Source organism: Sipha flava, unplaced genomic scaffold (genome assembly GCF_003268045.1).
Source record: "Sipha flava isolate LNK unplaced genomic scaffold, YSA_version1 229_pilon_pilon, whole genome shotgun sequence".
Classification (NCBI taxonomy): Eukaryota; Metazoa; Arthropoda; class Insecta; order Hemiptera; family Aphididae; genus Sipha; species Sipha flava.
Genome location: NW_020272866.1, coordinates 455,189 through 479,037, shown reverse-complemented (window position 1 = coordinate 479,037; position 23,849 = coordinate 455,189). Strand labels below are relative to the sequence as shown.

General features: G+C 28.1%; 3 protein-coding genes across 8 annotated transcripts in view; 1 reads left to right on the top strand and 2 right to left on the bottom strand.

Moving 5' to 3' along the window:
- The window catches only part of LOC112683511 (chloride channel protein 2), a 56,925-nt gene that overhangs the window by 7,797 nt on the left and 25,279 nt on the right, over positions 1–23,849 (bottom strand). Inside the window, exons 1-6 of one of the 5 annotated variants that reach the window (XM_025554568.1) lie at positions 8,024–8,253; positions 7,799–7,938; positions 1,857–2,109; positions 1,170–1,298; positions 971–1,104; positions 34–316 (exon numbers count right to left, since the gene is read on the bottom strand). In XM_025554568.1, coding sequence (XP_025410353.1) covers positions 34–316; positions 971–1,104; positions 1,170–1,298; positions 1,857–2,109; positions 7,799–7,909 — 910 coding nt within the window. In that variant the 5' untranslated portion in view covers positions 7,910–7,938; positions 8,024–8,253. Of the gene's footprint in view, positions 1–33; positions 317–970; positions 1,105–1,169; positions 1,299–1,856; positions 2,110–7,798; positions 7,949–8,023; positions 8,254–23,849 lie in introns of those variants that run through there. The other 4 variants (XM_025554567.1, XM_025554569.1, XM_025554566.1 and 1 more) reach the window with 4 other exon arrangements.
- Positions 14,240–16,963, top strand: LOC112683513. 2 transcript variants are annotated; one of them, XM_025554572.1, is made up of 3 exons: positions 14,240–15,043; positions 15,114–15,163; positions 16,512–16,963. In XM_025554572.1, the coding sequence occupies exons 1-3, from the start codon at positions 14,936–14,938 to the stop codon at positions 16,858–16,860; spliced, it is 507 nt and encodes a 168-aa protein (XP_025410357.1). In that variant the 5' UTR covers positions 14,240–14,935; the 3' UTR covers positions 16,861–16,963. The 2 variants fall into 2 exon arrangements, with proteins under 2 accessions (XP_025410357.1, XP_025410359.1); XM_025554574.1 differs by lacking the exon at positions 16,512–16,963 and adding an exon at positions 15,248–15,416.
- Positions 19,797–22,210, bottom strand: LOC112683512 (general transcription factor II-I repeat domain-containing protein 2B-like). Its single transcript, XM_025554571.1, has 2 exons — positions 21,176–22,210; positions 19,797–21,070 (listed from the first exon to the last, which is right to left on the bottom strand). The coding sequence occupies exons 1-2, from the start codon at positions 21,708–21,710 to the stop codon at positions 19,845–19,847; spliced, it is 1,761 nt and encodes a 586-aa protein (XP_025410356.1). The 5' UTR covers positions 21,711–22,210; the 3' UTR covers positions 19,797–19,844.

The window sequence follows — 23,849 nt, the reverse complement described above, 5'->3', positions numbered from 1 at the left end:
ATATAGCTACCAATAGTCATATAATATACGAACCAGCTTTATTGAACCAGACAGCTAGTAATCTGAATACTGTCGCGCTACAGACGGCTGAAAAAAAACCTCTCCAGTAATTTCTCACTGCAAAATATACGGTGGTTACTTCAATGCTGAAAAGCACGCCACCAATGGGCGCCCCAAAACAACTCGCCACTCCTACCGCACACGCCGCAGCCAACATCTCTGTGTTCCTCGATTCATTCTCATATATTCCTTTGAACGAAGTAATTACTTTAGTCAACAGTGTGGCCGTTATGCTGGCAATATGCACGAACGGACCCTGTGGGTTTAAAAGAATCAAATGCGATTTTTAAAAGCGTACAAATATTATTCTTATTTCTTATAAAACATTCAAATTTACACTGTACTTATGTATACGCATCATAATAATTTGCGCTTACTAATATGTATGTCTACAATGTTTGAAAACTCCTTCGTAGTAAGAATTACATGTTGCTTAACATATTTATAATATATTTATGCAACAACGAAGTATATTCAATTCGATCAATTACTGATTTAATTGTGCTGTCACTCTATAATAATTTTTACTAACAGCCAAAAAAGTGTTAGTGGTTTTTTGTCATTTTTATAACTGTTGCACGTTTTTGTTCGAAGTGTTAAAGTCCCCATTATAAACGCAGGGTTTCCAAACTTTTTAGATCCTTATTAAACTTTTATAAATACTCTATAGCGGCGGTTCCCAAAGTGTGCGCCGCGGCGCCCTGGTGTGCCGCAATGTCTGTATAGGGGCGTCGCGCCGTCATGAAATACTATCTGGTCTAAAATTTTTCTTATGATTATTCATGTTATGACTTGGGGAAGGGTGCCCTGAAAAATCCTAATATCAAAAAGGGCGTCGTGAGTCGAAAAAGTTTGGGAAGCACTGCTCTACAGTATTATAGTACTATTTTTTTATCTACAACCGACTGACCTCTTTGCCTAGAGGTAGACCAGAACCTAAAGTGGCCGTGACGCCGATTACTTTCGCGATCAATGTTCTTAATGTTAGAAATTCTTTTAACGCGACACCTCTTAATATGGTTTTCATCTCTGGTATACCAGAACCTATAAATCAAAAAAATTACCACTGTGGGATTTTACTTGCAAATAACTTGCATATTAAAACAAACCAATTGATTGAGGCGCGACTAAGTGTACGAATCCAGCTGCAAATGTTATCAAACTGACGGGTAACAGTACCCAAGAAATATACTGTAAATACTGGTTGAACGCCATATCTTTGAATAACCATATTCTTCCTGGATACGAAGTATAAAATTATAAACAAATATGTTATAATTGTAGCTATTGCTAAATTAACAGCTAATAGAATAACGAATCATTATAAATTAATTAAAGTTTTTGAAAGTTAAAAAAACATTTCAATGTTATATAATATTAATTTTTTTTTTTACAATTTTCAATCAACTCTAATTACCTAATGAATAATGAAATGTTGTTTAGTATTAACACACTTGTACAGTCTCTTATAGCTGTATCTTAATAATGTATCTTTTTATGTATTCAATTTTTGCATAAAACTGTCAAAAACTGGGCTAAATGAATGAGAGTCCGTATTTTTATAACGGCACAATAGAAAAAAATGTAAAGCTAAACTCAATAATAGCATAGCAATAAAATATTGAAATTTTAACTCTCGTTATCTTTATTTATTACGAGAAAGAAAAAAAAACGAAGGTTATTAATCATACTAATAACCAAGACATGGAATCGATTTAAGTCAATCGAACTTATATCATAATGGTCAGTTGATTGTATGACAAAATACCTGTATTAATATCGTTCTATAAACTGACCTTCGTTAGTGAAGTCTATACCATAGTCCATGAAGAAACTAAGCACGGCCATAACGAGACCTAGTAGAGTGAGGAATACCCAATCTTCGCTGAGCTTAGCGAATGAATGACGCCATACTACTTCTAAAGTTGAACTTATTTTCCCGCCGTACTTGCTAAACTCTTCGTTTGTATTGCCGTGAATAGCGGGCTCGGGTATGTTTCTTGTTGCTTTGACATAGTCACCCAATTCTTTCGTGTAACGTCCATACATCTGTGCCATAATAAAACGATATTACTGAACCATCAAACACGCATCATAATATTACTGAGGACATTGAATAACACTAGCTATATATTTTATTCATTATCATTAATCGCTGAACTTATTATTTATTAATGTAAGTTATCAAAGTTCAATGGGTCGTGTGACTATAAAGTTACTGGACAGAGGGGAAATTATATGAAAAAGTTAGAAGTTAATTTTGTATTTTAAGAGACGCTGACTGCTAAATGGTATTATAAATTCTAATAACAAGTAAGTAAGGAGGTGGATAGCGAATAATTATGAACTATGTACTCTTTATCGATATTTTATTACGTTGACTAGATTATTATGTTCCTACAAAAGTGTTTTTTTTTGTATTGAACCTATAATCTATTTATCTATATGTAAATTGTTATGCATTTTTAATCCGTTTAAAAGTAAAAAATAACATTAAATAATATAAAAATGAAGAAATAACATCTATGCACAACAATAAATTTAATATAAATCGATTTGTGTTAATTTGTTTATATAAATGGGGAAAATATAAAAAAAAAATTACTTTTTATGGTAAAACATATTATAACATTAATTTAATGAGTACTTCGATGATATAACGCACAAATGTCAAATGTTTTTTTAATTTTACAGAACGATTTTAAAGTTTATACTATTAGAATCCGTACTTAAAACAAATTAAGTCCCCTTTAGTGGAGTAAGTATGTGCTCTTTATAAAAAAATGTGTACTTTATGAATATAGTAATAATGGTAAGAAAATCAGGGTTGGTAACAGAGGCAGTCCGGGTATAAAGGGATCCGTGGGGTTAATCAACTCGACCTATTATTATCACACTTCAACTAGTAAATATTTTGGAAGTAGCCGAATTGGTTCCGGATGGAAAAAAGGTATTTTATTAGGTATAGCTGAATTGGTTCTCGTTTGTGTACAGGTAAAATAGTGACAATTTTAATTTGTAACACAATTTACCTACACTATTAAAAATTAAAATCCAGTGGGCCAGTGCATAGAGAGAAAAAACAAAATTTTAAAAGCTATATACATGACATATAGACACAATTATTATATCGATAAGATAAAGTATAGAAATATAATACACTATAGATTACTAGAGAATAGCAAATTATCGATATTAAGATAAAAATTGAAACTTTAAACAGCATTCAGATACTAAATTATATTAAATTTCGAAGTAATAATCAAAGGAAACTTACTGGCAAACAGGAAAGAAGTAACTAACATTTGGAAAATTGTATGACTGACTACATTAATAAATGATTACAAGAATTAAATATTTTAAGAAAGTTAGCTTCAAATTTACAAAACAATTGTTTTAAATTGTATTTATTATATTTTATTATTTTTATTTAAAGCGATGACAAGTTGACTTCCAAATCAACAATTTAAAATTGTAGATATTTTATAATTTTTTTTTAACACACATTAATGCACATTTTTAACCAAGCCTACTTTTAAGTTGACAGACTTAAAGCCTGTAATATTGAGAAGGAAAGTGTGCGTAATTAAACAGACCCCAATTCGGTTATATCTAATAATATACCTTTTTCAGACGGGAACCAATTCGGTACCAACCAATATTTTTAGTAATAGTGCTTAATTTATCTTTTTTATACTTTTTGTATTCTACAAAAAATACAAAAATTTAAATTAAATATTAGATTCATTTTTATCAATATGATACTATCGTTGGTCCGGTCCGGGAGACGATTTACCCTTTGCCTCCGTGGCCAGACCACCCTTGATTGGTAATATACAAATATAAAACGTTTTATATGTTACACATATTGTATACCTACGTATAAAACAAATTTAACATAATTGTTTTGTTTTTAAAATTTACTCTTAAAAAATTTTAAATACTTTCTATTTTAAATACTAAGTAAGGTTTTCAATTATTATTATTTTTTCTTCTTCTTCTTCTTTCCAGTTTTTACAGTGCATTTAGGACCTTCGCTGCCTCAACCACTCCTCTCAACCTATCTCTGTCATTGTTGTTTTCAATTCTTGTTTCTTCTAAGATTTCCGTGAGATCTGTTTTCACCCTGTCCGTCCATCTTTGTCTCGGTCGCCTCCTGGGCCTTTTTCCGTTCAATCTTCCAGTAAACATATTTTTTACGAAAATAATTTTAAACGAAAACCATACGAATTCAATATAATAACTTACTGTCAATTAATACTAAATACAAATTACTATTTATTCTTATAGATAACTAACGAGCTCATGTAACTCTGTTAAGGATGCTTTTAAGTATATATTTTTATTTTACGTTATTGAACATTTTTTTCATTTAAAACTAAAATGTAACGTTATTGCATTTCTTAGTGCTCATAACATAAACGAGTACAGTAAATCCTCGTATAACGTCGCCTCATTTAGTGTTGTTTCGTTATTGCGTCGTAGAAGTTAAAGCCCTTATGTTTCGTTTAACACTGGAACGGTGTCAGTATAACATCATTTGTAATGCATTTGTTCATCATATTTTTGTTATATTTATATACATATATTGCCATTATTATATTTATTATTATATTATTAATTATATTCAGTGATCGGTGTAAAAAGTTATAATATACATAAAATATGAAAATATATAATATTCTTAAAACTAAAATAAAATAGTCGAACCCGCAATAGCTTGAGTTTGAAAATAGTTTTTTTGATAATACAATTATGAGCTATTTCTTCAGATTTTAAATTAAAATACTTTTAATAGGATCTGAAATGTAATTCAAATTATTGCAACTTGATTATACAATGTATGAGTAGGTTAATCAATTTAATTAATTATAAGTATTCTATACATAATATTACAGTATCATTATATTATTATATACTCAATAGAATAATTTAAGAATATTAATACCTAGATACAACTTTTAAGTTTTATTGTTATATTATGAATTATTTAATTTATATTTTAATAATTGTATAGTTATTTAAATTGTTCTACTTTTTGTGGAGTCCAAATTTAAAATACTAATAAAAATAGTATTAATTAAATTAAAAATGTATAAATAAAAAGTTAAAAATAATAAATAAATAAATGAAAATAAAAATAAACTTTACAATTTACTCTTAAGTTACTTAAATTATTAACACGGATACAAAATGGAATTTAAGCCAAAACTTACCAGTAATTAAAAATATTTAATAGAATTTCTGTCTAATTAAAATACACAACATTTTTAATTATTGATGAATACTGATTCCTTTAAATACATTTTTACGTATACAACCATATGTTTAAAGATAGTTTTAAAAAAAATGTATCTGTTATACGCAAAAATAATATAATTGTCTTCAAACCTTACAGTATAAGGTGTAAAGTAACATGTTACATGACTTGTTATTTTTACTGTCATAACAGATTGGATATAAGATTGTCTTTAATTTCATTTGTTTATTCTTATTAGCAAAAGTTATAAAAACCAATTATTTATCATATGACTATTTTTGGACTTTAAGTATAGTCAGTTAACAGCCCTTACTTTTATTCAGTGACTTGCCAATTTGCCATGTGTTGGTTTTCAGGACTACCAAGTACTAAGTAATACAATTATTTTGACTTAGTAATTTATACATATATTATTACTCTTATTTAAAAATATATAAGTGTGAAGCCAAGTGATACCAAAATTGCAAGCAATTTAAATAAGTGGTTAATTCAAAAATAATTAAAGTTACATATTATAAAGACAAACAGAAAAAAGAAGGTTGGTTTGGACAGGACATGCTTGGAAAAAGCATGATTCATTAATAAGAAAAGTAATAGAGGAAAACCCAGTAGGGAAGAGACCTCTTGAAAGACCGCGTTTAAGATAGGAGGATTGCGTTAAGAGAGACACTAAAACAGTCTTGAAACAGAGAAGGAGAGTCATTGACAGGAAATAGCAAAGGATAGAGATAGATGGCAGTATGTTTATTTAGAGGTATGATCTTGAATGGCCGAAACCAAGGAAGAAGAAGAAGAAGTAGAATAAGAATTAAAAAGACAAACATTTATGAAAATTCATACAAATCATAACAAGTTTAAGAGTTTTTGATTTTCACAATGATAAACTAAGCCTATGGAGAACCATGGTAGATTCAGTGGAAAGTAATGGAGATAATAGCTTTTTCTGTCAACAATACCTCATATTAATTTAGAATCACTTGTTTTTAGGCGCAAATCTTTGGATATTCAATTTATGTCCGAATTTATAAAAGTCATTATATCCTGTCCTAACTTAATGTGTTATCTAAATTATAATGTTCCTCCTTATAATCTATGCAACTATCCTAGGTTCTCTATTCCATTTCATTATAATTTCTATTGTTTTAATAACCTCTTAGATAGCATTACCAGAGAATGTAATGAAACGAAAAATATGGATTTATTTGTTACATGAGATTCACATTTTGTAAGCTAAGTGTCTTTATTACGTTATCGAAATCTGTATCTTTTTTATATAATATATCTTTTTAATCCATCATTAATATTACTACATATAATTTATGTAATAATGTTTTATGTTATGTTCCATTTAACTATTTTTTATAGTAAAGTTTTTTACTTTACTTGAGTCTTATAGGGTTTATAATATATAAATAAATTACATAATTAGGTAGTAAATTAATACGAACTAATAATATATAATAATCAAATGTGGTGCTTATTATGAAACAGAAGTATCTAATCTTACAGAATAATATACTTTCATAATACATAGTTTTACAATTTTTAAGTTTATTTATTTAAACTCAAAGATATTTTTATTATTTGTTTGTATACCTTATTATACAATTGATTAAAATTGATTTAAGTGTGTTTTATAAATACTGAGTACTATTTATTTATTTTCAGCAGGAATTAATACGTGATCAATATATTTAGTTAGTTAATTTTAAATTTTTTTTAAATGTTTTTTTTTATTATTTATATTATTATTAATTGATTAGGTTAGTAAGGTTAGATTATAATGTAGTTATAAAAATAGGATGTTTTTATTCTCATAAATTAAATTAATTATTATTGAAAAAATGTTATGAGTTTGAAAACAATAAATAAATAACATTTATAATAATTAGGTAGGTAAGTACGTATAATACCTTCATGTTAGCATTTTTCTAATTCAAGTGCTCTGACTTTTGAAATAATTATTTTAAGAAGTTACATAATTATGAAGATTTAATTATTACAAATATTGTAAAATAATAATTTTTTATTTTATTATTTTAAGTTTATACTGTTGATATATAATATATACATTTTTTAACTAATGTTATTATATAATTTATTGTAAGTAATATTATGTTAGTAATTGTTCGCGCGTTAAGGACCTTATTGCCACAAGTTCTATAACTACTAATCAGAAATATCACGGAGGAATCAAAAGTTATAGTATTTTAACTATGGTAAAAATTTCATACTTCTACAAAATATCATATAAACCAGATGATGATTTATTTATTCAACAATAAAAAGAAGTATGTAAAAATATTCATTTACACTTTTTGCTGGAAAATAAAATAACATATTCACTATTAAAAAAGAAAAAAAAAACTACGCTGACACGAACAGTTATAATTTAGTTGCAGTCAAAAATTGTTATAAAATCAATTATTTTGTACATAAAAATCATGGTTTATATGAGATTAAGTAGAGTTAACTTACTGTACTTTCAACAAAGTCCACTGGTGGTGGACTAGGATAAAACGAAGCCAATATTTTTGTTTCTCGTTCCAGATCATCATCTTCGCCTAAAGCAGATTTCCGTCTCTTCATAGAGGGTGATGATATTTTTGCCGTTTTTCCTACAGTCATATTTTTTAATTTTATTATTATAATAAATATTTAAGGAACCAGAATTTTTTTTTTTTTAATAATGAGTCTACATACGGATGACTAGTGTTCGCGACTATTTGGCAAGTATAAATGGTGCATAAAAAAACGAGTACAAATTGAATAATCACCTTAAATTGGACTACACTGAGTCAATGATACAACCTACGCTCGTTGTGTTACAGGATAAGCCGCATAAAAAAAAAGTCCAGCATTAAAAGATATTAAATGTCACAAACGTAAAACGTCTTGATAAATGCGAGTTGGTTACACTATATTACGCTATAATGAATACTATTTCTTAAAATATTGTCGCCGTGTTTTATCTCATATTTTATAATATCTAACAGTCAATAAAAATCGATTTTAAGCACAATTAAAATTATAGTTTAGTAATGTTTATTTGAATATCAGTTTAAACCATTAGTCAACAAATGTATTAATAATCACATAGCAGAATAGCAAACTAATTTAATTAATTTAATTGTTATTGTTATACTATCTTATTGTACAGTAATTATTAAAACTATAATACCTATTCTGATTCAATATTTTAAAATATACACTTGTTGTTTATATATGTTTTATATATGGTATTGTTGCTTGTTGCATTTAAATCGGATTGATTTATTTGTTATACTTTAAACCTAGATAATAAGAATTAATTTACTAGCCCATGGAAAAATCATAATTTAATATGATTTAGTTATAACTAGCAATATTTTGCTATTCTATTAATTCATAATATAATAATTTATCAATTTGTCATAGTTCTAATGACTGATAAATAGCAACAATAAATGTACATATGTAGAATTGTAGGAACCATTTTAAATATTAAGAGTCAGTCCAGCTCACTTGACAGTTGAGTACAGTAGTATTAGTATAATAGCAGCAATTATCGATATAAAGGACGGTCATGGCTCTTGTAATCTGGTCTAAGTGAATAAATATATTGTTGCTTATAACTATAATAAAGTAATAAAATGGAAGTGAATCTTCTAGTAACATTTAAGTCTCGATAATTGAATGATTGAATGTTGTAATTGTATTTTATGTATCATTATTTTTTTAAGAAGAAAATTAAATAGGGTTTTTATCAAACATAATATATACACTAATAAATCGTTATACATACTAGTTTAATGTCATTCTCTTACAATTCTAGTGAATTATATTGTACCAAGATTTATTTTTTAGGAATATTGATTAACGTTTTTGATTATATTACCTTTTTAAAAGTACTCCATTGGTTTACGTTTTTTTTTAAGTTTTCCTTTTTGTTCTGAATAAATGATTGATTTTAAATATATTTTCTTGTTTGTCATATTACATTGTTTTTATATCATTGAAGTTATATATACTTATGCCTTCAGTGGCGTAGTTAGGTATGAAAGGGCTCCGGTACAGTAAAAATAATTGAGTTTCTCTTTAATATTATCTTTAATTGAAAATTCAAAATATAGACGTCATATTGTTCTTTCAAATGTGAATACTTACTATGAATCGATAAACGAAAATAATTAACAAATAATTAATAATTATGCAAAGTAAAAAGGAAATCCAATTTAATAAAATAAAAATATATTGCATATTGCGTGAATAATTATTCTACTTAAATACTCTATTGTTATTAGAATTGATTTTGAATAAATAATTGCCACGTATTATTTAATTTTAATATTTAATGATTACCGTTCTTAATATTCTATAATTAATGTCTTAAATATTCTATATTTACTGTTATTATTTTTCGTCTTGTTCATTATAACATTATGTACACTATTGTCCCTGTTGGTCGTTAATAAATAAATTATAAAATGACCAAACTACCACCTATAATTTAGGAATTAAATATATCAACATTTTAAATTATTTGGAGGAAGTATAGTTTCAAAGTTGTCCAAGGATTCCAAGGATCTTTGTGTTCTGGAGCATCGCCCCGTTTTGCACAATCGTAGATAAGCCACTGTATATTTATATAGGTATCAAGAGGCGCAAACTATTTGGAATTATAAAGGAGAAAAACAAAGTTATTTAAAATCCACCTATGAAAAATAAATTAATCGCTGCTGCCGCATAATAAAAATGATGTAATAAAAATAGTATATAATAAAATGTATTTATGTATGTTTATTGTTACGTTTGAAAATTAACCATCAAATGTCGATCAATTGGTCACCCACCTACCAAATTAAGAGGGGAAATTAAATATCAGTAAGGTTTTATCAGAGTATGATTTATCAGATTACTATTTATTAGTTATTACAAAATACTGAATTAACTAAATATACAATATACTAACTTATTTTTAGTAAAGATGCAACTCATTAGTTTCTTTTTTTTTTTTTATTAAAAGAAATTTAAAATCTGTACAGTACATAACAATAAATATATATTATATAAGAACATAATTGACATGATTTATAAAAAGGCTTTCTGAAATATTAAGTGTTCACTAATAAGCCACATATAATACAAGAGTTAGAAGAAAACAATAGACGGAAAATTACAGTCATCGATGTGCATATTCTATAGAAAGTTATGGACAGTTAAAAAAAAGGGATAACCAATTGTTATAAAATTAAAGCGGCTATATTAAGGAAAATAAAATTTAAAGTTAAATATTTCTTAGGAATTCATGAAAAAATACTGTTTAAAAAAAAAAGCTCCATTGCTGAAAAATTTTGAGAATCGTTGGGTTCGACATAAATAATACAATATTTATTGATTACACAAATATTAAGTTTCGTACTGCTCTAGATTTTCAAATTAATATAAAATGTTTGATTAGGATATTAGCATTACATAGAAGTCTGTGGATACAATGTAATATCTGATATCATAACCTACTGTTAATAATGTTTGTTTTATTTTTAAGAAAATGTTATTTCTAAAATTCATTTTTTAAGAGCTAATTTAAAAATCCAGGACGCAATTCATGTATACCTTTTATACGGGACGTAACTCATTTTTTCCCGTTATACTAACATATTTTTCTTTTTTTAGTTGGTTTTTTTTTTTTTTATTGCCCGGGGTGCTAAATTTCTGAATATATGTTGTATAATAACTATATATTTATTGGGTAATTTTTTTAATTATTTTTAATTTTTATTTTGCTTGTATCAAAAACATTAAAGTAATCCAATTTTATATTGTATAGGATTTTTAAAATTTAAAATTGTAATGGAAATTATATACAACTATAAGTATAATATATAAAAATTAATGATTCTATCAAACAGACAGCATTAATACAATCATTATTTATATCAACTTCAGATGTGATTCCTGGAAAAAATTAGTCTAAGTTTACATTTATGGACTTATAGCTAATAAAAAATGTGTACATTCAATAATATATTAATTGTTGTGGATAGATCTAGATATTTTAAAAAACAATGATCCAAGTATTGAAGTTTTAACTATATAGGCAGTTACGTACGCAGAATTTTACAATGGGAGGGGGGGATTTGAAAATAAATAATTACTCAGTTATGACAGGTACATTGGCTTAAAAAATAAAATAGTTGCTTTTTTATTTTTTATTTAAATTAAGCATAAAATACATTTTTTATTAGTCCAATCTAATAATTGTAGTCGCTTAGGTGATGTTTTTGAAAATTGTCCGTGGTTTTAATACATGTGAAAATACACGCTTTGAGATACTATATTAAATCGTTGGTAAATTTAAAAACAAAAATAATACTACGGGCAATGGTGAGGACTTCAAACCGTTAGCTCCCCCTGCGTACGCCCCTGTATATAGGTAATAATTCAGATCTGTAAACTATTGATCAGTTTACTTATATGATATAATGACATGATGTCATAAAGATGTGGTCAATTTCAAACTGTATATTTTATGGAAGTGTAAATATGGGTAAAGTGTAGAAAATAACAATGACGCCTCAGAGGTATTTTTCAGGTGTAGCTTAATAAGATATTATTATACTCAATTCAAAATTTAAAGATTTTTTTTGTTTTATTATTTATTATATATAGACATAATAAAATTAATAGCACAGAAACAATGTGAATCATGAACAACACAATATTATAACTATAATTATTAACAATATTTCTCAAGTTTGTTATTTTATTTTTCATGTTATAGTACCCACCTACTCCTTATTTTCTTGGTGAAACAGTTGTTATTGGAATATATATCATAATAATTACTCCATATACATGAATGTATATTATCTAATAAAAAAAAAACATATACCTATTTATTTATTTAAATTTTAAACGGAAATTAAGATCCAAGTACAATATATATAATAGTACAATATTGACAATGATATTTTAATAAAAATGTTATACCAATAAACCCGTGTACACAGTGATTATTTGGTATTTTTAGCATCTATTTTGATAATTGAGTGTATAAAAAAATATTGATAAGGATATTCTGAAAACGCTACTTAATTACTTTATTTATATTAATTGTTAAATTTATTGGGATATAAAATATTAAATATGAAAAACGTTAAAATATAAATTATATAATTAACATTTATGTTCATTTATTTAACCTATTATGTAGGTATATTTAAATAAAATAAAATTATCTTCAATTTATTTATCATAAAAAATGTTTAGAGTTTATTATCTAAAAAACATATTCTTATATAGTTATTAAATATTAAAAGTACTTATTAGTGAAGTGGTCTTCAACCTTTTCGACTCGCGACACACTTTTCTTACCATACATTTTTCGTGACCCGTGTAAATTTCGTTAACCATGAAAATCAAAAAAAAAAAGTTAAAATTGCTTAATGTACCGATGCCATTGTAGAATTGCTTTTATATCTGAATAAATTAAAATTTATATTTTTCTATGTATCTAGGATTACCTAGATAACCTAGATAGATAGAATGATTTAATTTTTATTATAAGTAATGATACAAAAAAATGCATATAATGATACTGAAAAAAATTATATATAATAACACACAAAACAAATTAGTATGTTATTTATTACTGATTATTTTCACACAAAATACATCTGTTTCGGCTCAATTTCACGCAATGCAGTTTATAGATTACATGTAGATTAGTTTTATGGATTGAATCGGGCTATCGCTCTATCATTACTTCATTTGACTGTTCATTTTTTTTTTTTTATATCAAATGAAGGCTTCAACAGCAAAGGTTATTAGCCATTAGATGTTACATATTACATACATTATGTGTTACCTTTAAAGTTAAGATTTACTAATAATTGTGATACTTAAGAATGTGATAATTTTCAGAGTTGGCTTTTCGCCAAGTACTTTTACTATGTTGGATGGCATGCTTAGGTCGGTACGTATTGAAGTATATTGTGTACACTTCTACACTATGTGTTCGACAGTTAATGATTTGTGATTTGTGTCGCATATTGGTTGAGGATTTTTTCTAATTAAGTATAAATGTATGAGAAAAAGTGTTCATTCTTATCTTCTACACATATAAAATAGTACGGTTTCGGATTTATTCGTCAATTTTTTTTATCCGATATCGTTTGAAATACATAATAATATTATGATTATAATATATTAATATAATATTATACATTATAATATATATATATATATATATATATATATATGAATTTGAAGTTACTAAATTTTAAGCAGAAGACTTATCGTGACCCAATCTTTTAGCTTACGCGACCCAAAATTGGGTCATGTCCCACAAGTTGAAGACCACTGTATTAGTGGACTATGAGGTTCATAAGTAGAGGTCGAATTTTTATGATTTTATACATTTGTTTTTAGTCTATACAGTTAAATAAGAGTCAGATATCTTTACGATTCATGAAACACAGAATTCTCTGAATAAATGTATTTTGCATAAAGAGCTTATTTTAGGGGTTAGGGAATATTCAATACGTTAAAGACTATTTGAGAATATTTTATAAACATTTTTTTCGAAGAAAATAATTTATATTACCTATTATTTGTCTGTAAGACCATGCACGTATTACGTACTTCGGATTTTTGATAATATTGTTCAAAAAATACAATATTCACGATATGAGTTATTTACATATTCTTCTAGGTTGTTATAAAAATTAATCACTAGATATCAGGGGTAATTCACGTACGGTTAAAATTTGCATGAAAACCGTAAAAAAAGTTATTGTTAATCAAATTAATAATAACATTTAGTAATTGATAAATTTAAACCAAATAATTAAAATAATTTTTTTTTTTTACAGAATATTGAAAGAATATTTGTATTTTTAAAGACATAAAACATCATATTTTAAGGGAATTCAACATTGATATAAATATCAACCCTAACGCGGTATAAAACTGTAGAAGTTAGGAAGGTCGGATTTTGACTCTAAAAAAAGTTTTGAAATTGTCAATTTGTCTTCTAGAGATCGATCGAGGCGATTTTTTTTAAATTCATTACTGGCCTAGTAATTAAATATTACAAATCTGTAATTTTAAACGTTGATAATAAATAGATTTTTAATCATTTAAAAAAACTGTTCGATCATTCCCCAGTAGACAGACCGGCAAATTTAAATCTTTTTACAGATTTTAAATTCGATTATTCAAAATCCCACAGTTGTATACTGCTTATGAGCCTTTTGAGACCGGAAACAATAATTAATTTATGAAAAACACCGTTTTAATGACGTTGCGGATTGAAACTACTGTACGTGCGTCACATTTCGCGCTACTCCCCACCACTCTCACACTACTTCACAACTAAGACTAGTGTGGCGCCTGCGGTATCGATAAGATAATATTTTTAGAATCATAATAATAATAATACCAATATTATCTTCTACGGCTGTATGGAAACCGGCTATGGCTATAATACCTATTGTAATTGTATAGTACAAATACTATAACTAATAATATAATAATATAACTAGTATTTCTGTCATTACTCATCGAGGTATGAACTTGAAATTTCATTCCTCAACTGCATGGTGAAATTTTATTTTCGAATTATAATTTATAATGGATAATTTAAAAAATTGGAGGAAAGGTAAAAAAACAAAGGTGCTTTTATCTAGACGTAAAAAGCACCCGGGAAATATATCTGCGTTGATAAAAACTACAGACAAAGTAAGAAAGACAAAATTAAAGGATATTATTTCAGTTTAAATTAATTTTTGAATTCATATATAATTTATAGAATAACGATTCTTTTTCTGTCGATACTACTGCGATTAGTGAAAATGAAAAGTAAGTATATTTTTATTTTACAATTACGTATTTTTTTTTTTTTTTTTAATTTTAAATATTGATTTTGTTGGTATTTTTGGTTAGCGGAAATCATTATCTAGGTCGAATTGCGTGAATAACCAAATTAGTTCGTTTAGATTTCAAAGAATTGATCAAAAATGCACTACAAATTCAGTGAAAATTTACTTTATTTCACAATACACATGTTATTATATTATATAAAATAATAATAAATAATAGATAATAGATATATATTTTGTGGTACAAAATAAAAATTAATTATAGGTACCTATTCGTATTACATATTATTGAGTTTCGAATGGAAATAATAGTCCAAAAAACAATTTTAAAAATTTTTCTATTTCTGATTCTCTAACTTTTACGCACGCAATTCAAACCTGTGCCGAAAAATACTCGAACCAACTCCGCTCTGTTACAAATAAATTGTGCACGCAATTCGTTTGCAGTTATTATAATACATGGGTGGATAGGCCATTTTTGGCCTACCGGGAAATTTTAAAAAGGGGCCCCCACAAAAAAAAAAGTCGCTCTCAAGTACATTATTATATGAATTTTATTAAGTACCGCGTCAAAACAAAGCATAACACATAACCCAACAATGTATAACAAAACAGATTTTAAAAATCATTTATTTAGTTTTTAATTTTAAAATAATAACATTCTACCAAATACTGGGCTCCTAGCTCCTAATTTATTAATGATGTGTTCAGAATCAATTTTTTTGAAAATATTTTTCTCTACATTTATTAACAACATACTCTCTTATACATTCTGACCTATTGTATTTCTTAAATAATTTTTTACAAAATTTAATTTAGAAAATGTACGAGTAAAATGCGGCGGCTGCGTGCCAATAAGAAATCTTTTGTAAATAGTAATAGATATATATATGATTATAATTTTTTTATTTTAAAATTCAAATTTCTAACGTAAGTAATTGCATAATAAAGGGCCCCATTACAAAAATATGAAGGAGGGCCCACCGGGAAATGCCCGGTTTCCCGGTAAGCCTATCCGCCCATGTTATAATATATAACATTATACTTTTTTATTTAAAAATTGTGTTAATCGAGATAACCCGGAAGTCTATACCAAGTAATGTAGAAAATATTTCAGTTGTCGATATAACCCGAAAGTACCATTTTGTTGTAATTTAAAAATATTATTTGTGGCCCGTGGGTACTTGAAACTTTTAAAGTATATTATTATATTGTATACATACGATAATTGGAAATATTTTGAATACATTTATTATATTTGTGGTGAATAATTTCTTATTATATTAATAATAATATACATATTTTTTTTTTTTTTTTTGATATGGAAGTATTCCCTTTCAACCACATATGCACGGAAAAGTTACTTGTTTGGATTCTAAAGAAGATGAAATATTAGCTTTACCACTTGACGATATATCTCAACCTTCAGATTTAAATATTTCAACCTCTCCTTTAAAAGAAAATTTAAATACAGATGCAGATATACTCGGAAGAAGAATTGTGAATATTTCGCATTTATTTAATGCAATTAAATTGATTGATAGTCATAAACCTTTTGACTGCAGTTTTAAAGATATGCGAATTATTAAAGAAATTAAATATGGTTTTAAATCCACTTTTGTTTTTAAATGTGATATGTGTAACACTATTAGAAAATGTAAATATGCAGTATTATAAGTATAAGTATAAGTATACAAACTAGTACAGTCATGCATGTGTAGAATATACGTGTAATGTAAAAGTAATATAAACGACAACACGGTTGCCGATTATAGAATGACGTGACGCTCCAGAAATTATTAGGAACTGTTTGCCGACCGCGATAGTACCAGCGATTTTGTTTTAAGAGTGGGGACTGTCGAACAGTAAACAACGCCATCTCTGGAGCGTTTTTTTCTTTTAAACGTCGATGTTGAATCCCCTTAAGGATTTAAGACAATATTATTTCGACCTCTATTCATAATTAATAAAAAATGCTGAGGAATATACTACACGTATGTTTAAATAAATGCGTTCACGTATAATACGGCGCAAAATACTTAAACTTGAATTAAATCGATTGGCTCCTATTCCAATAATTGGTAAATTGGTTTGCTCACGAGTAAGGTTTAACAGCTTGGCAATCATTTTTGACACAATATTTGTGATCCACACCCCAATACAACCCGAACTTTTATTTTTTCGCCAAGACAGACTAATACTGATACTATGGCAATTTATAGAAAGACATGATTGACGCTTTGGGCTAATCAAAGTGATGATCTAAAATATGAGAACTTTTGGGTTGACGGATCTCAGTCATCGTTATGCATAATTGCTTTATAACAATAACAAAACCTCCCATTCTTGTATGTTATCTTCGAAACTTGGTAATGCTACTGGTGCTAGCTTTGTTCTTTGACCATATACTGGAGTAGGTAGGTACTTGATAAGATATTATGCAATGAAGAATTATGATTTTTTTTAAGTATTAATTTCTTACATTTCTGATCTAATAAAAAAAATAAAGTACTCTTTGAAAGTTTCTCTTCTCTCTGTATTAGAAATTTCATCATTATCATAATCTATTAGTTCAATTTCACATAGAACTAGTATACCCGTTGCGAAAATTCATAGCATATAATTTATTTATATAATAAAATATTGGTGCAATCGAATCAATATATAAACATATTTTAACAAATCAATAAATGAGTAAAATATCAAAAATTGAAAGACATATCGAAATGACAGAGAGTGTGAAAACTAATTGGTAAGAGCCAATGAGAATGCAGTATTTGGAAAAAACTGAAAATAAAGTTGATTGTGCACACATAATTGTCCTCAAACACAACATATTTAAGCAGTTAATAGCTCAAAAGAAAGAGCTTGATCCACTGAGTGTTCTGAGAGTGAAACGATCAAGATCCATTCATTAGAAGAGGAGCTATGAGAATTCGAATTGCTTGAGTGAATGTGTCCCATAAGAAATGTACAGGGAAGAATCGCGTTTGAGTATAACTTGAGTAAGGTGGGAGTTGAGTAAATTTCAATGATAGATGACATATCTGTGTCTAAATACCTTTTAGTAAAAAAAAAAAAAAAATGAAGGATATCGGCCGGATAGAACGGTAAGATGGACTGACTTTAGTTTTCATACATTTTTTAATATATAGAATATCATCGAAATTTATCTTCATATGCGGTTATTCTTTTTGTCTAATCGCAAATAAATTGGTAAAATTTTCGCAGGAGTTGAATTAGTTAATATAATAAATTAAAAATATGAATATGTGTTCAGCCAGAGTTTACTACTACTCGTTTCCAAATTAGACCGCTTAAACCTTTTTCTGGCTATCGTCTAAAGGCATTTTTGATCCGTACGATTAAAATAATACGTTATGATAAGATGAACAAGCCAGTGGCGTATTTAGGGGGGGGGGAGCCTTAGACTCGAACCCATAGTGAAATTTCCGATTCAATTAAAACATTTTTATGAATACGAGTATTGTTAAATTATATAATTATATATTTATATGATACCATGGTCCATACTTACTATTATTGTTGTTGTTCTATGCTAGTATGTTATTTTTGAGGTATAAAATTCACGTTACTGATTGATACCATGGTCCATGACTGCTGTTTAGTGCCACAGTAGTTTTTTGTTTGTAATGAGTGTTATCATTTCGTGCGATGCATAGTGGTGCGTAGTATATTCGCAGCCATCGTCCGCGGCGGTGATAAGCCTCCGTGTGCAACCGACCGGGATGTAATCGCATTGTTATCGTCACGCGTAAATGTTAATTTAGATAATTAATCAATTATTTATTAGTGGAAGTTGAAACTCTTAAAAAAAAACTCAAGTACACCAAGATTTGATGAATTTTTAATCAACGAATTGAACGAACGTAATATGAAGGCTTTGAATTTGTTATTTTATAATAAAAACCATCTAAACAACCTAATCCATTGATTCAACTCATGAAAAATCAAAATAAATGATTCCAAATCAGCTCATATCACATTCACCCTCCCCTCTGGAATCTGCCCGCCCATTTCGTAACGTAAATATACCCCAAACTAATGAAGTCAAATACCTAGGTCTTGTGCTTGGTAAAAGACTTACCTGGAGCCCGCATCTAAAAACTAAACGCAAACAACTGAACAGCTGCCTACATGTCCTTAGACCACTCTTAAAATCGAAAATGTGTACCCTTAACCGTCTACTAATATACAAAAGCCTACTTCAACCTATATGGCCTTACGGAATTGCTTTATGAGGTTCGGCCAAATCAGCTAACATCAGAACCATCCAAGCATTTCAATCGATATGCCTACGAATATGTCAACGCCCCTTGGTACGTCACCAACGCCAATCTTCACAATGAGCTAAAAATAACTACTATTGAACAAACAGCTGCTACATTCTACAATCGTTTCCACTCCAAAATGGCCAATCATTTAAACCAAGGGTGCCCAATTTATTTTGGAAGCGGGCTATAATTGCAATTACATTTAGCTGGTGGGCCATGTTATGAACAAGATTTTCTTACACTTATAATTCATCTAAAATTCTATTTTCAATAGATACTTAATTAGATAGAACAAATAGGTATTTAAATTAAACAACATTTTAAATTTCACATGTTTTAATTTTTAATAATATTTAAAAAAAAACATCAGTGAGACCTATGAAGAGACTTATTAGCTAATAATTTTTCAATATCTGGTGATAAATCTGATGTTGATAACAACATCAAATCTGAAATATGAGGCGCAGTTAACGAACTACGATATTTATTTTTGACATAGGTTAGAGTAGAAAAAGCTTTTTCGCAAATATATGTTGATCCAAATCTGCTTGAAATCTGCAAGGCAAGATCACACGTTGCAGGAAAGTCTTCTTTTGGTACTAATTTCCAAAATTTTAATACATTTTCTGAAGACTGCAGTTGTGGTTGTGATGATACAATTTCGGTAAATATCTGCTTCAAGGAAACGTGGTTTTGAATTTCTGTGATTTCCAACTGGATATTGCATGAATATTTTTGTATTTCACTAAAAGTGATTGAAAATCGGTTCATGAAAAACAAAATATTATTTTTGTCCTTCTCAAAATCCTGAAATCTGTTCTCAAAAGACTGCAACAATAATTGAATTTGTGTTTGATATTTCGAGATGTCAGGTGAAGTATTTTCTAGTTTTCCTCTTATATCTACAAGCGTAGGAAAATGATCGATATTATTTCTAGTCAAATTTGTCAAAAAAAGGGAGAGTTTTGCTTTAAATCCATAAACCAAATTGAACATTATTGGTAACGAACAGTCCTTCCCTTGCAGCTTCCAGTTAAGTATGTTGAGGTGCTGTGTAATATCTATTAAAAACGCAAGATCGCATAACCATGATTCACTTTCAAGTAAATCTCGCTCATCAGGCATTGCCTGCTTTTCTACTAAAAATTGCAAGACCTCTCTCCGCAAAAGAAAAAAATGTTTCAGCATTTCACCCTTAGATAACCAGCGGACAGCACAATACAAATGTAACTCACCGAATTCATTGATTTCTTCTTCAAATAAAACCCTGAATTGTCTTCGATGAAGAGCTTTGGCTCGGATATAATTAATACAGCGTACTACAGGATCAATAACATCATTAAACTTCATATCTTTGGCACATAAAGCTTCCTGATGGATGATACAATGATATGAAAATAATTCCCGGCCTAAGAACTGTTTTAACAAGGCCATACAACCATTTATTTTTCCCGTCATAGCGGGTGCTCCATCAGTACAAACAGAATTAATTTTTTCCCATGCTATACCTTTTCTGTCGACACATTCCTTGATTTTCATAAATATGTCTCTTCCGGTACTTGTAGTTTCCAACTGGCTGAGCTCTAATAAATCTTGAAATACATTAAAATTTTCATCAACACACCTCACGAAGATGGCTAGCTGTGACATACTCGTCAAATCACAAGTTTCATCCAACGCCAATGAAAAATACTTACATTTCGTTACGGTTTGTGTTATTTGGTTGCTAATATCGTTTGACATCTCCTCTACTCGTCTTGTTACAGTATTTCTCGAAAGTAAAATACCGTCTGCTTTAGTTTTTATATTTTTATCATTACAGTTATTAGAAAAAATTGATAAAGCCTCTTTAATAATTTCCCCATCAGAAAAAGGCTTTTTATTTTTGGCTAAAAGTAAAGATATCTCATATGATGTTTTTACCATAGATTCGAGTTCATCAAATTTTTTTACAAACAGATTCTGCTGACCAAATATTTCTTTTTTTTTCTTCTTTATAAACTCAGCTCTTAGAGAACTTCCTTCCGGGTAGTTTTTATTAATACTTGAATGATTTTGTTTAAAATGCCGTTCTAAATTATATTTTTTGGCGACGGCAATCGTAGTGGAGCAAATAAGACATATGGGCTTCAATGCTTTGCTTTCAGTAAAGCAATATTGCATCTCCCATTCTTCGTGAAATGTCCGAGAACGTTCTTTCAATTTCGACGTAATTGGTTTGCTGAGAGCCATTCTGGCTTAAAATTAACAAGTAAAAACACAGAATAAACGCAATTATTACAAAATAATTTAATATTTATTAAGTTGTACGTATTATTTTTACGACCGTAGCAAAAGGCGGGTGCGGAGCGACTGATTTTGGTCGCTGTTTGTACAATATTTCGAATAACAATTTATTATCTTAATTCGCCGATATACGACGACTACGTCGACGGACAATCAAGATAATCTATAAACATAAAAATAATACCGATTAACATCGCGACAAATGCGGGTTCGGGTAAAACGCATCCGGTCATCACAGGAAAACCCGATAACATTGCTGTGTGGAATGGTCCTAGTGCTAATTTGATACACACACGTATATAAAATAAAATATACAACAAAATTTAAACTTAAAAGAAATATTAATAATAATTTAAAATGTCATAGACTATAGAGTATAGATGTTGGCGGGCAAATCCAAAAGCGTTGACGGGCCACTTCGTGGCCCGCGGGCCTGGGTTTGGGCACCCTTGGTTTAGAATGATAATTATAGAAATAATTTTTAAGTCTTTGTACATATATAAAGAAAAAAATTTAAATTTTTTATGTAGATATGTCACATAAAAAATACGGGGAGAGGCTAAGTTAAAATGAGAGTTCAATTTTTTATATTTTTTTTAGAGGCGACAAAATTTAATTTCGCTTAGTGCACTATTTTTGCTTGGGCCGGCCCTGATAATAATCACCTTTATAACATACCTTAGTAATTTTATAGTTTATGACTTCTTCGTAGTCCGGGCATTATAAGGAGTGCAACTCAATATTAAATAATTTAACGGTATATTTCTACTTTACGGAACACCCAAAATTTCGGATTTTTTTTTTATGTCAACTTCTGTATTTTTTAACACTGAAAACGATAATGTAAACGAAAATTGGTGCAAACGATTATTTTGGAAGTAACAGCCTATTGAAGTTTGATAATTTTGATTAAATAATCTATTTTTTTCCATTATTCACTTCAGTGATGTCGTGGTGCAATTGGTAACGCAGGACCACCTTTAAAGTGAGATATATGAGTTCTCAATACCGTAGTAGGGAAAATATATTTTGCATTTTTTTCCATTTTTTTTTGTAATCGTTATAATAATTATTTTATAATGTTATAATGAGGTTATATCAGTACCTATAGTCCGTTTCACAGCACTAGATATTCAATGCACAAGAAAAAATACAAAAAAAGTACAATTTGAATGACGAGTCAGAGTTTTACTCGCGTAGCGAGGTTTTAGGTTCACATGCAGAGCATAATTCCATTTATAACAGTATCAAGGTTTGTACAAAAACTAGGTTAGGTTCAGACTATAATTCCTCTTGGGGCGAAGCCCCAACCCCCTCGAAAAGTGCCACACAGTGGCACTCGAGATTGTGAGTGGAGTCGGTAGGCGTAACGAGTGAAATTCTAAAATTTTAAAATTAAAGTTCCGATTTTTCGAAAAAAAAATGCAAACAATTTTCATTACCATAAGAGATCAAAACAGATACAAAATTATCGTTAAAAAAAAAAAAAGTAAAAAATTTTATTTTTTATTTTACCTGTGCTGGGATCGCACTCGGCTACGTGGATAAATAAACGATGGTAGCAAACCATTGCGCGACACTTTTAAACATTTCTGTGGTTGAAAAATGAGTATTTAAGAGTTTTAGTGTAAAGTTATAAAATATAATTAGCTATAACTTTAAAACTAAGTTCTTGCGCTAAATTCTAATTTCGCCATCATTTTTTTCACCCAAAATATGACTATGTCCCTAATAAAAATTGCCAAATTTTTGGGTGTCCCGTAAACTAGAAATATTCCATTTTAACAGTTAACAGATAAATAATTATATAAGAACAATCCAACTAAAAAACACATAAATAAAGCTGCAAAAAAAAACCGAATATAGATCCCTTCACAGAAATATACGGAAATTTGGAAGAATACCATGATATTCAGCATATAAATTTGATTTATATGATTTTGACTAAACGTTTAACTTAAATTTAACAGTTTAAAGTTAACAATTAACCTAATTTTTTTTTAACTCCGTTAAGTTAAAAATTATATGAATATTATCAATTAACTTATTAACTTAAGTTATTATTATTTTTAATATCTTTATAAA